This window comes from Centrocercus urophasianus, unplaced genomic scaffold (assembly GCF_019232065.1).
Source record: "Centrocercus urophasianus isolate 14NV4802_14NV808 unplaced genomic scaffold, USGS_Curo_1.0 seq_9, whole genome shotgun sequence".
Classification (NCBI taxonomy): Eukaryota; Metazoa; Chordata; class Aves; order Galliformes; family Phasianidae; genus Centrocercus; species Centrocercus urophasianus.
Genome location: NW_024885532.1, coordinates 24,462,553 through 24,476,793, shown reverse-complemented (window position 1 = coordinate 24,476,793; position 14,241 = coordinate 24,462,553). Strand labels below are relative to the sequence as shown.

The 14,241-nt window shown below is 42.6% G+C and overlaps 1 protein-coding gene and 1 long non-coding RNA gene across 2 annotated transcripts in view; one reads left to right on the top strand and one right to left on the bottom strand.

Annotated features, from left to right (window-relative positions):
* The window catches only part of CUNH13orf42 (chromosome unknown C13orf42 homolog), a 6,041-nt gene extending 5,703 nt beyond the window's left edge, over positions 1-338 (top strand). Inside the window, exon 3 of the mRNA XM_042839329.1 lies at positions 97-338. Coding sequence (XP_042695263.1) covers positions 97-338 — 242 coding nt within the window. The remainder of the gene's footprint in view (positions 1-96) is intronic.
* A 5,081-nt stretch (positions 339-5,419) lies between these two features.
* LOC122171621 lies at positions 5,420-9,341 on the bottom strand. The gene is made up of 3 exons (XR_006172035.1): positions 9,140-9,341; positions 8,264-8,477; positions 5,420-5,788 (listed from the first exon to the last, which is right to left on the bottom strand). It is a non-coding gene; the product is annotated as an uncharacterized LOC122171621 (long non-coding RNA).
* Between the last annotated feature and the right edge of the window lie 4,900 nt (positions 9,342-14,241).

Sequence of the window (14,241 nt, the reverse complement as noted above, 5' to 3'; positions counted from 1 at the left end):
AATGAAATGCTGTGTGGTGTTTAACTTTCTTTCTTCTGGGTTAAATCAAGACAACTGACAAACTCTTTTAACTTGGGATTACCTTCTGTCTTTCAGTGGCTACCAGCACAAGTGAACACAGTTTACATTCAAACTGGATCCTTCGTGCTCCTCGCAGGTACTCAGAAGATACTGCCCAAACAGCAAAGGCTGCAAACCAGTCACAAAAAAACAGCCAACGAAGTACGACTGGCTCTAGGAAGAGGTTGGAAAGGCATCCTATGTACTTGCCCAAAGCTGTGGAGGGAGCATACAACACATTAAAATTTAAGCCCAAAACACGAAAGAAAGAATATTGAAAGAATATTCCATCTTCAGCTGAAGACAGAATGTTTGAAATGGAAGACTTGATGCTCTTTCTTTTTTTTTTTACCCCTAGCCCATCTTTTGCACTCTAGAAATAATATGTGCAGTCGTTGAAGATTCTTCATTTTGTATACACATCAAGCCATGGCAATTCCAACACTGGACTCATGTGAGGATTTAACTCATCAAGTTTACTGTGCCTAACAATACTGCTTTTTCATTCAGCATTGGGGGGGAACTCCCAACTTGACAAGCCTTCTTGTAGTGCTGATATTGAAAGCAATGATTCAGAAATTATCTGGCGTGGTAAATTTTCCTCTGAACCCAATACAGCAAGGTGGTGCTGCTAATATGCTATGAGCTTTTGCACCAGTTTTCAAATTCAGAGCAGTGAAGCAGAGTTTCCTCTATTTTTGTATGTGAAAATTTGTATGTGCCATTGTTGACTCTGTGTTCTAAGAGCATACAGCAGCACTGAGATAAGAGAAAGCTGTGGTACAAGCAGAAGAGGCTGTAGTGAAGGAATCAGCATTAGAGGACTCGTACTGTTTTGAGGAATAGCTTTGGTGTTTTTGGAAAAAAAAAAAAGTCAAGTACTTTTCTTGCTAGTGGGAATAGTTCTGTTCTTGGATTCAACAACATGAAAGGTTTTGCTGCTTGCAAAAATATGTTCAGCTGTTTTCATATAGTTACACCTCCTCTTAGTTTACATTTATTTCATCATCTGGATGCTGAGTAAACTTGAACCAAATGCTAGGAATGTAGGCTTCCTACTATGCATGGAAAGAGCTTAATGTCTTAGAAAATAACACTTTGTGAACGAAGTGAAGCAAAGGTTATCTTCAAGAGCAGAGGGCAATTTGCAGGTAAATCCACTACATCAGCATTAGATTATACATAGTATTTTGATTTCTGCCAGCCCATCATTGAATACTACACATACTAGGAAGAATGCAGTCTAGAAGTGTTCCTCTTCAGGCTTTTTCATATTAGAGGTGATGTCTTCCACGTGTTGTGTGAAATTGATATGACCCATACTCTGCATCTTTTTCTGTGTATATCACAGGCATCAGTCTGAGACACCTCTAGCTCATGCTCGGTCTTCAGAATTTGCTAAGATGTTTGGATCAAGAGTTTGTTAATCCTACTGTTTTTTCATCTCATGTTCAGTTGGTGGTTCACTGTGGCAGATGAATCACAATAACACTGATAAGACCACTTCTTGTTTCTATGTTGTAGGTTTGGTGCCCACAGGCTCAGATAAACTTCATAAGGCACTGGCCATCAATATAACCCATCTGATACATCATTTACTTTACTTTCTGATACATCATATACATTTACGTTATTGAGTGCACCCTCAGCAAGTTTGCAGATGACACCAAGCTGAGCAGTGCAGTCAATACATTGGAAGGAAGGGAAGCCATCCAGAGGGACCTGGACAGGATGGAAAAGTGGACCCATGAAAACCTAGTGAGGTTCAATAAGGCCAAATGCAGAGTGTTGCACTTGGGCTGGAGCAATCCCAAGTATTTATACAAACTGGGGGAAGATCTCCTGGAGAGCAGCTCTGTGGACAAGGACTTGGGGGTCCTGTTGGATGAGAAGCTGGACATGAGCCAGCAGTGTGCGCTTGCAGCCCGGAAGGCCAACTGTGTTCTGGGTTGATTAAAACAGGGGTGGCCAGCAGGGAGAGGGAGGTGATTGTCTCCCTCTACTCGGCTGTTGTGAGGCCCCATCTGCAGAACTGTGTCTGGGCTTGGGGTCCCCAGCCCAAGAAAGACTCAGAGCTCTTGGGGCGGGTCCAGGGGAGGGCCACTAAGATCAGAGGGCTGGAGCACCTCTCCTATGAGGAAAGGTTGAGGAAACTGGTCTTGTTTAGTTTGGAGAAGAGAAGGCTCTGGGGAGACCTCATTGCAGCCTTCCAGTACTTGAAGGGAGCATATAAACAGGAGGTGGAATGGCTGTTTACTAGGGTGGATAATGATAAGAAAAGGGGGAATGGTTTTAAACTGAGACAGGGGAGGTTTAGGTTAGATATTAGGAGGAAGTTTTTCACTCAGAGGATGGTAACGCACTGGAACAGGTTGCCCAAGGAGGTTGTGGATGCCCCATCCCTGGAGGCATTCAAGGCCAGGCTGGATGTGGCTCTGGGCAGCCTGGTCTGCTGGTTGGTGACCCTGCACATAGCAGGGGGTTGAAACTGGATGAGCACTGTGGTCCTTTTCAACCCAGGCCATTCTATGATTCCATGCTTCTATAACCACTATAAACATTGTACTTGCAGAATACTTGGCAGGTGGCAATTCTTAATGATTTGTGTTCCCAGTCTTTGGGACTATGTTTTTCAACCACCATTTGTGCCATGAGGAGGAGGAACTCTCAGATCTCACTGATCTAAGACACTTTCTGTCATGAGATAGGAGAGTGCCAAAAAATTGATGTTCTTCCTTTCACAGCTGGCATCTCCTGTTTGATGAAAGCATTTTGTTTATTTTCCTAGTGGTGTTCATGAAGGAGAGGGAGGAATTAGTTCTGCAGTGCTTTAATTCTGGAGGCATTTTGCTATTCTCAGTCTACCCAGTTTAGCCAGCATCACTGACACAGAATCATAGAATGGATTGGAGTGGAAGGGACCTCATAGATCATCTAGTTCCATCCCAGGATGGGCTGCTGGATCAAGCATCAGATCAGGCTGCTCAGGGCCCCATCCATCTTGCCCTTGAACACCTCCAGGGATAGGATATTCCCAGCTTCTCTGTGCAGCCTGTGCCTCGGTGAAAAATTTCTCCTTGACATTTTTGAGAAGAGCTTAAATTAAGGTCTAAGTTTTGCTTCCTTGCTGTTTGTACTTGTCACAATTGGTCTGTTGGTGGATAGCATTGCTGCCATTGTAATTCACCAGTCCTTTTTTACTTCCCTGAGCATAATACCTGTTTGCCTTTGATATGGTCACTCAAAGACACTCACTTTAGCACATGGGACAGCCAGAATACAGCATGCTCCAAACAGAGCCCCTTTCCTGAGTATCTTAAGGCTGCAGCTGCGTGTTTGTGTCAAAAGGGAATGGACAGTGCTCTGGCAAATCTGTGACCCTGAAATCGCTCTCCAAGCAGAATCTCACACTGAACTTACTGAGGAACAGGTTTCCTAAGTGCGTGGTTACTGTTTTGATGATGGGAAACAAAGCACAGACAGATGCTGACAGAAAGCCTCACAATTGTTTTGAGGTACTGTGATAGAATTAGGTAAACACATAATTAAAATATTGACAAAGAGAAGAAGGAAAGTTTTCCAGTGGTGTTCAGGCCTGGACTGTAGTTCATATTTGTAGTGCCAAGGTTTTACTGATGTGAGCAGCTGATCTTTTTTGCTATTGCTTGAGGAGTACACAATGATCGTAGAATCACAGAATCATAGAATGGTTTGGGTTGGAAGGGACCTGTAAGATCATCTAGTTCCAACTCCCTGCTATAGGCAGGGACACCTCCTACTAGACCAGGTTGCTCAAAGCCTCATCCAGCCTGGCCTTGAATGCTTCCAGGGAGGGGACATCGATAACCTCTCTGGGCAACCTGTTCCAGTGTCTCACCACCCTTACAGCAAAGAATTTCTTCCTAATATCTAGTCTAAATCTACCCTCTTCCCTCTTCCACTTTAAAGACATTTACCCTCATCCTGTTGCTACCTGTCATTATAAAAAGTCCTTCCTCAGCTTTCCTGTAGGCCCCGTTCAGGTTCTGGAAAGCTGTTATACGGTCTCCCCAGAGCCTTCTTATCTGTACTGGTAAAGCTGGTCATCTCTCCATGACAGGGAGTACAGGTGTCCTGCTGTCCAGCACACAAACTCCAGTGTGAAACAAGAGGTTTGCTCCGGAAATAATGCCTCCTATTTCATTTCATTGGCCCACAACATCAGAGGCAGATGTTGGTGGTATGGCAGTAGAGATGGAATCTTCTCACAAGTATTTCGTTACATGGCAGTAGGAGGGCAGTCTGACAAAATGGCATCTGACATGGAAATGCATATGAAGCAAGGGTGTAGAATTTAATTCCTCCATGAGGGAAAATGGCGCCCACTGATATTCACAGACATCTGCTGAACATTTATGGAGACCAAATAGTGGATGTGAGCACTGTGAAGCAATAAGGGCTGCATTTCAGCATCAGTGAACGCAACAGTGGGTCACCTCCATCAACAGTTTTTTATGAGCATGACATGCAGGTTCATTACTGAAAATGCATAGCTAATGGCTGTCACTATGTTGGAAAATAGCTTTTTGTAGCTGAGAATTTGCTCTATCAAATAGTGTTATCGTACTCTTTGTATCTTGTAATTTTCATGAAAATAAATGGAGGCATTACTTTCAGAACAACCTACATACTTGTTTTTATGAATAAGAGTGAGGGGAAAAAAATCATCTCCCACATGGCTTTGGAGGCAGAGCTGTCTGCACCAACAGCAAAGGGTGTCCCTCTGCCTGCTGTAGGGCCTCTAAGTTACCTCACTGCAACGTGTGGCTATTTTCAGGCATTGGGAGGCTGAAATTAAGAACCTACTGTAAGAGTCTTGCTGATGTATATTGTGCAGAAGAATTATTCATGACCAGCGGAGCTCTACATGACCTAGATCCTTTACAGAGATCAGTAGTGAGCTTTTTCAGTCTTGTTCCCAGGCTCTGATAGTGAAGGCAGTAAACTGGGAGCTCTGCCAATAAAGGCTGCAGTGTGCAAGCACCGATCTCCAAAAGCTCTTTCCCAAAAATGAGTTGGAGTAATGGACAAGATCTTTGGGAGAGTCTCTCTTATTCTGTTGCTTCAAACTCAGTTCTATTGAAGTACTGAGGTATTTCTTGCTCCTCTAACGAGTGTAATTGGTGACCACTGCTCCTGAAGGGGCTGTGGCTATGAATTTCAGTGATGCCACATCCACAGCTATCTGTGAAAAACCAAAGGCACTGCATACTTGAATCCAGTAACCAAAAAGAAATGAAATTCTTTTCTTCAAAAATGACTTTTTGAAGAAGTCATGTCCAGAGGGATTAAAAATCATTTTATTTAGACTGTCCTAAAATGTTGAGGAGCTCGATGCAACCAAAATGCATGCAAGTGAGATGAAACTGCAGCATCTTTGGCAGAAACAGAAGAAATATGGACAACTAATGAAAAATTGGCAGCTGGATAAGATACACAATCTGATTTGCACCTTTTAGTGCCATAAAGATACAGCTAAGGCGCAAGGTGTGAGCTCTGCTTTAAGTGATGCCAGAAGTTCTCCAGGGTAATGTGCAGCAAAGATATCTGCTGCTGAGGCTTGAATGAGATGTATGAAAAAGATTAGATTAGCATTCAGTAGTTGTGTTCAAACTGTTCAGTTGTAGAGCATAATTCTGCCTGGGCAAATTTAGGATAATTCCTCTTCTGTTTCCATGGTGAAGGAGGCCTACAGGGAGAAGAAAACAAAGTGAAGTTGGCCAGTCACAGCAGGCTATGTATTAGGAGGCTTTTGCAATCTTCTGGTCCTGTAGCTCTGAGTTATGCTGATGGTAAGGTGGAAAGAAGTTGCATCAAGTTCATGGAGTTAGTCTTGAATTAAGATGAGTCTAGCAGCTAGAAAAGGATGTTTTTCTGACGTAATTTTGAGAGTGAATCAGAACATAGGAATCCAGCTACTTCAGACCAGGTTGAGTAACAGAAACTATAGTCTGTTACTTAATTAAGAGCAATTTAGTGCATGGTGAAGTTTTATGCAGAATTTCTTGGGTTGGAAGGGGTCACCTTGTTCCAATCTTCCGTCCCAGAATGGGTAATTCAAAAGTTACCCATCTTTTTTAAAATAAGGCAAGGCTTCATTACCTAAATACCCTGATCCTGATGCCTATAGAAGACGAGGTGGCATGTCAGAGAAACTATAAAAAGGATGTGTGGAATTATAAGTGATATATACAACCCTTACTTAAAGTGAGAATGAGAAGGGAGCAAGCCCTCACCAGGAAGCCTGCGGCAGTGATAGTGAGGCACTGCCGGTACTGCCCAACTGAAATGTGTGATGGAGACGAAAACTTTCATCAGGAAATGCTGTAGGCTGTTACTTATTTGAGAGCAACAGCTCTTGAAGTATTTTTCTAGGAATGTAGCTAAAGACATCTGTTGGCCACACGATGGCAGTTCATTCCCAGCTATTCGGAGCTCTCCTATTTATGTGATTTGCAAGAGAACTGAGCATGAAAGGAAAGCAAGTGTTCTGTCCTGCTTCATCGCCAGAAGTCAGTGCGTGTTTGTTATTCACTAGGCTCTTGCACTGACTAACATTGTTTGGCAGTTTCCAATCAGCATTATCTCTTTAAATGATTTTGTGTCTCCAGAGAGATGATTTCCTTAGGAAATAAAGATAGTGACATCTTAGAAGATACCAAGACTACATACAGTAAGTTGTATCTGAGGTGCTGAACACTCACCTCTGACTGCATCTGGAAATAAATGGCCAAAGTAATGAAATGGCTATAAACCATGCATTCTTAGGTGCAGAAAATGCAGAGAGGGGTTGAAAATAGTAAGTAGAGGATGTGAACATTCAAAACTTCAGTCCTGAGACAGGTCTGATCTAAAAGTTTCTGACCTGATGCTGAAGTTCCTTCCAAAGCCCGGGAGAACAAGTGTGTGAGGTTTCCAGGTCGTTAGGGCCTATAATGCTCCTATTCTGCAGTTTGCTAACCCAGGCAGCTTGATTAACATAGTTGACCCACCCCTGCAAAAGCAGCTGTTGTGGCTTCTAGGAGAATTTTTATGTTTAGTACCATCTGAACTACTGAGGATTTTGGATTTTTTTTTTTTTTTAATGTCAAAACACACATTTTCAAAAAATAAAAATAAAATAAAATAAAAATTTATAAAAAGGAAGTATGTCCTTACACAACTTGTAATCACACACTTGCAACAGGAGCTTTCATTAATTCAGATGGTAGTATGGTCCCAAAGTGTTCAGTTTAATGAGGTTTTCTGCATTAGTAAGGCTCAGATATAATGCCAGTTCTGTGACTGCTTGCATGCAGGCTCTCAGCCCAGGCTTGCTTCTTGCTTGATGTATGACACAGTGTCATTGTAACTAAAAAACACAGCATGGTTGTCTCCAGATGTTTGTATGGGGAACAGCAAAGGGAGGAGCACATTGATAAACAATCAAATACCTTGTATTTGGAAGTTAGATACAAGCTTTAGAGCCCCTCCACTGATTCATCACATTCCTACCTTTCAGTGGCTTCACTTTTCAGTTTCTAATATATAGAATTAATTTTTGCTCCCCTCATCAAAACAGTGTAGATCTTTTGCTGTGAGCAGTTCAGCGGGAGGACTCCAGTGTGTGCAGGGCTGACCTCTAATTACAGCTGAGTAAATTGAAGTGAGCGTCCTTGGCGGGATTTTCAAAAGGCACGTAACCAGCACCAGCAGTGACTGACAATTGCACTGATGCCTGATTGCTTTTGGAAATGGTTTTGAGCCAAGCTTGCGCAGACACAGCTCCACTTCTAGGAATGAAATTAGACTCACAACAAGCCCAGAATTAGCATGTCTGACGAACTTTAGGCCTGCTAACTTGAAGCTCTCAAGTGATGCAATTCTGAGAAAAGGAATCATCCCAAACCTTCATCAGATTTCCACATCCCTTGCCACCCCCTTTGTGCAGCACTGTTGGTTGTTGCTGATGTAACTGGGGCCCTAAGGATTTGATATATTGTTCCTATAAATGCAATTAGAAAAGAAGGAAGGAAGGAAGGAAGGAAGGAAGGAAGGAAGGAAGGAAGGAAGGAAGGAAGGAAGGAAGGAAGGAAGGAAGGAAGGAAAAAAGTCACAACAAGAAGGAATAGAATTTCTATGAATGCATTGTGATTATGAGAGCTGCTGCTGGTCTTATACTCACACAAGTATGCCAACAGTCTTGCAAAAGTACACCTGTGCCAGCCCTGGCAAATGACATACTTTCAAATGACGACATGGCATTTTCCACAGACAACCAACCACACATACAGCTCCTCAGGAGATTTCAGACTTGTTTTACAGTGAAGATGTGAAAGATCAGAGACTGATCTCCTTTACTGTAATACATTCGGAGCTCTTCTGTCATCTTTATGTGGCTGAAAGGAAACAGAAGATAGGAAAGAGTGAATTAAGTTGGGAGAGATCCCAGGATGAAGAGATCTATTTTAAACTTTTTTGTTTTTGTGATTGTCCTTTCAACACTGCATGGGTCTTTTTACTTCTCATGTAGTATGATGCCTTATGGTGACAAAGATCAGTGGGGCTTCCAGTGTATTGGTGTGCAACTTGTGGAGAGCTCCAGGTCTGCCAAGAGAATGAGCAGGCAGGGGATTTCTCTGGCTGGATGGACAAACCCTGAGACACGTACAGCATTTGAACTGTCCTAACAGCAGCACTTTCACAAGTGAGCAGCATGATTCCACCACTCCTGGATTTCATAGAATCATAGCATTGTTGAGGTTGGAAAAACCATTAAGTTCATCCAGCTCAACCATCAACCCATGCCTGTGTCCGTTCTAGACCATGTCACTCAGTGTGACTAATTTCACATCTATTCTATTAAAAATAATATTTCTGTTGCCCTCATGCCCAACATTTCCTGGACAACTTCAGATTTTCCCCCTGAAAGGCTTATTTCAAACTCAGACCGAGAGAAATTCTTCTCATTTTGTTTTCTTCAGAGCAATATGCCCTGCTCTCCTGGGAAAGGCGATGTATTACAGAAAAAAATAAAAAGAAAGTGAAGAAGAAAACTCACAGTCTGTGTGCCAGAGCAACAGGAAGCAGGAACAACTTGGACCCTGCAAAGAACTGAGCACCTGCCTTGCAGAAGCTGTGAGCAGACAGCCAACCCATGGTAAGCTTCCTTCAGTATCACTGTTTAAGACGAAAATATGCGGTGAGAGAACACTTAAAAAAAATTCAATAGCAAGCATTGTAAGCCAGATTTAAATGCCAGTTGTGGTGTGGTTTTCCCAAACAAAACAGTTGTCCTTCATTCAAGTCTGATATGAGATCCATTAATTTCCCGTTCTTTTTTTTTTTTTCATGTCAATAGTTTTGCCGTATTTCTAAAAGGGTTCAAATTACCCAAAGATGATTTTCTTGTAACTGTCTTTAATTACAGTCTGGCTTTAAAATTTACTATGTTTTCCTTATGGAAACTTGGATTACTGATGTGAAGAATTTAGGACTGGGGGTCAAAATGAGCAGAGCTATTAAAAAAACAAATGTACACAAAATGAGGGCATTGCTGTTTTCTTTAGAGAGTTGCCATTACATTTTAACTAGAATTTTGAGAGCTCTGTTTTTCCCCTTTTATTCCATGAGGTATAATATGTTAATGTTTTCCCTCCCTTTACTATGGATTTGTCAATTCCTGTCTGAAATCACTTATTATAGAGAACTTTGGTAAAGAGACCTGGGAAAAAAACTCAATTACATATTTTATCCTCCAGAAGAGAAGTACTATTCTGGATGGGGACTTCTGAAAGAGGACCAAAGGGGGTTAAAATCTAATTACATCAAGAAGAGGATTACCAAAAAAACTGGGGCCCCCACAGCTCTGCACTTCACAATTATAATTAATTCAGAGCAGCTTGTGCCAAAATTCAGTGCTGAGTCATATCCCCATAGAAGCTGGGTGGATTGTGACCAGTGTAAATCAGAAAACAACTGAGAAGAAGCAAAGACATCCCTCTTCAGTGGTGACAGATTCATTTGTTTGTGAGATTGATAGTGCCATCACCTTCTGCTGGGTTCAGTGTTCCCCTCTGGGTTTTCATTCATTGCATAGATGTTAGACATAATGGAGAGAGTCCAGCATAAGGCCACCAAGATGACAAAGGGCCTGGAGCACCTCCTCTGTGAGGAAAGGCTGAGAGATCTGGGCTGCTCAGCTGAAGAAGAAGAGGCTCAGGAGGATCACATCAGTGTCCTTAAATCTCTGAAGGGAGCGTGCAAGAGGCCAGAGCCAGGCTGTCAGTGGTGCCCAGTGCCAGGACCAGAGTCCATGGGCACAAACTGGAGCACAGGAGGTTCCCTCTGAACACCAGGAGCCCTTCTGTGCTGTGCAGTGATGGAGCACTGGCACAGGCTGCACAGAGGCTGTGGGGTCTCCTCCCTGGGGATCTCCCAGAGCTGCCTGGATGTGGCTCTGGGCACCCTGCTCTGGGTGGCCCTGCTGGGACAGGGGATGGAGCAGAGGGACTCAGAGGGTCCTGCCAGCCTCAGCTGTATTGTGACCTGTGTGATCATCAAATAACTGTGTTTGTTCAGACCTGATTCTTCACACCCCGTTTTAGTCCTGAGACAGTGACCAAGACAGAGACATCTCTCTTGGGTGGAGAAATGTGGTAAGCCAAAGCCACACCAAATACGTATAAGCATTTTGAGATGTCACCATCAACTGGAAGAGCATCCTGGACCAGCGAAGGGGCAAGGGGCCTCTGTGCAGATAACCCTGTGCTGTGCCCCTGAAGGATATCCTAAGGCTTGTGCAGCTGCTGGCAGCAGTGAGACGGTGTGCATGTATGAGTGCATGTCTGTGCATAGAGAGGGGAGTTGGATTGGCAGCCCCACACTACCCTCAGTGAAATGGTCTGGGAAAAAATCCACGAGGAGAAACTCTCCACAGCCCTGTTTCATTGACAGGAAAGATGATTTCATTAACAGACCACAGAAAATACATTTATAACTTAAAAATAATCTTACAAAGTGTGATATTAACAGAGCCCACTGCTTTTTGGATGTGCTCTTGTTCAGTAGAAACATTAAATAACAGGTCCGTGGCAATGGACATGCTAGAAGTGCCGTTACTTATGGAAAAATGAGCAGAGATCTTTCTCACTCTCTCACTTGTTTCAATTTTTGAACCAAGTTTCAGCGGCTGTGAGGTGGTTTGCACGGCACACTGCTCTGTTCCCCGAGAAAGAATTTCCATCCCAACCCTCATTGCTTGCCTTAATTATTAATATGAAGACTAAACACAGACAGATGGCAAAATAAACTCTGTTAGGTTGGTGCGAATCTGGAGTTCCTTCCACCAACCTAACTGGGAGCAGATATTGAGCCAAAACATATAGAAAGCTCTTGATGTGAGTCAGAGCTGTCACAAAAGTTTGCACAAAAAGATCCGAGAGTTGAGTTCTTGGCCTCTGAGGCCTGTATATCGAATTGGAGTGGATGGTGACACTTGTGGAGGGTTTCTGGCTCCCTTCAGCGGGCACACATATGCTTAGGTTGGGCCTCACACTCATTTTTGTCTGAATCTGGCAACTTTCATTGCTGAATTGATAGTAGTAGTTTTGTCGTTTAGCTGTTTACTTGTGTTGTGCCTGTGAGCATGCCAGAATCGCTCCGACTTCTGCTTGCACTCAGATTTTCTTCTCTCAGCCTCTCAAATGGGTTTGCACACAGTACATTTTATTTCTCCTCCTTTCCTCAGTACAGCTGTATTTCTCCAGTAGTGCCTTACCGTACCAGTGCCAGGAGAACAAGAAGAGAAATATAGTCATAGATGTAGGCAAAACACATGGAGACAAAGAGCATGGAGACAAAGAGGGTTAGGCAGTGGAAGCGTTCTCTGTTAAACGTAAAGAAATGCATACACCTAAACTCTTCTGGAACAGAGTTCACAGGTCCACAGTCAATGTGTATAATTGGCTGACACAACTTTTAGCATATAAAGGTTTACATTTCTAGTATAAGGCATGCCTAAACTCCCTCTGCTCAAAACAGGTTGACAGCCATTCATTACAGGCTGCACATAGAACCACTGAGTTGTAGAACCACTGAATGGCTTGAGTTGGAAGGAGCCTTAGAGCCCATCCAATTTCAATCCCCTTCTGTGGGCAGAGTTCTACCCAGAAGCTCAGGCTGCTCAGGGCCCCACACCTCCAGGGTTGGGGCACCCACAGCTTCTCTGAGCATCTGTGTCAGGACCTTACAGCACTGACAGTGAAGAATTTCTTCCTAACATCTAATGTAAATCTCCCCTCTTTTAATTTAAAGCCATTCCCCCTTGTCCTATTGCGCTATCTTCTCTGTCATCTTTGCATTAGGATGAATCACCTTCTGAAAATGCCTTTCTCTCAGCCTATAAACAGTCCTTTGGCAGTTAGCTCTGATTTACATGCATGACTTCTAGCAATCCAAAGTCAAGTGGAATAAGTTGCAAATCTTTTCTTCGAAACATGTGTGCTATCTCAGAGCAATGTGCCATTCAGCCAGATGGCTGAATACCCAGAGATGCTTGAATCCAGTGCTCTTGGTCCTAAGTAGAAAGGAGTCATGTGCTTAAGCACTCTGTGAGTAGACTGAAAACCTGTCTCACCCTCTTAGGTTTTATGCTGCTTTGATAATGTCTACATGGCCAACTGTAAAGGATTGAAGATTAAATCAACCTCAGCAGCTGCACTGGGAAGAAATTTGAGTTTATTTACTTCTGCCTGCTTTATGTCATTGATTGACGAGATCTAGAAGGCAATCATGACAGGCTCTGTCCCCATGAGGAGCATTGCTAGGTAGATAGGAGTGATATTTAAAGTACAGTAGGGCACCAGGAGATGAACCCTCAATCCTGAATGGGAATTCTGTTGATCAGAACACAAGGTCAAAGTTTTGGGAAACTTCCTGTGACTTTCGTTTACCAGTTTAAAACATTTGGTCATGAAGTCCTTTGAATTATTTCAAACTATGTGACCAAAACTTGCTTTTGAAGCCTCGATGTTAACCACTCCTTTAACTCATGCCATCTTTCTTTCTTGGTATCCTTTGTATGCACCCACTGTGGCAATGGGTCGTTATTAGGGTGTATTTTTCAGCACCTGACACACCAGGGATGGGGTATTGTCTGGGCCTTTTAGAAGTTGCTCAAGTTCAGAAAATGCAGAGGAATAGATCTCCGATGAACCACTGCTTGTGGCTTTCTGCCTTTGTTTTTTCTTTAAACTATTATTATTAATTATTAATTAAATTAAATTAATTAATTTATTTTAATAAAAATCATTATTTTTATTATTATTTTCAATTGAGAGAGTCTATGGATCTTCCTTATCAACAGGGAAGGAGTAAGTAGTTATGTGCTGAGATGAAAATGCTTAGGATAAACAAGCACAAAGAGATAAAGCTATCTAAAGAGGTGAAGATAATATTTTCTTTTCTCACATGGCTTTTCTCCCACTTGCATTTCTGCTTGAGAAACCACCTCCTGGAAAAAGTATAGAGCTTTCACCTTTCTGAAGTTCCACTTTTTCCTTATTGCCCATTGGGAACTCCTTCTATTAAATCAATACATTTAAAGAATGCTGGGCCCTGCTTTCTGGTTTTCCTGTATCCAATCCTATAACCAGAAGGATTATTTTCAGAGAAAACGAGACCAGATGATTTTCCCTCTGTGTTGCTGGCAGAGATTAGAGATTGTCTTCTCTATTTTTCAGAGAGGAGAAGTACAAAAACACCTTCGTGATCTGTGCTGCGTATGATGAGGTTACAACCTTATGGCCAATTTGAGAAGCCTGTGACACCCTGATCACAAGGATCCAAGGAATCTGGTTGTCTACCCTGACATGTCTGGTTTAATTTGAGGTACCTGGAATGTAGTGCCTGGCCCTCATCTGCTCTTCCAAAAGGTCAGTTCTTACAGGGCCCCCTCAATACATATCAAGACTATTATCTTTCCACTACATATGTAGTGTACACAACCACTATGTATGAATGCTTCAGATATCCTGTAAAACCTAAAATGGTACAAGACTGCAATATGTTGATAACTGAACTGAGAGCAAATTTAGGATTCAGATTCAGACTGTAGCTGCTTCAGTATTGTTATCCACACATGAGTTAGGTGCATAAGTTAAA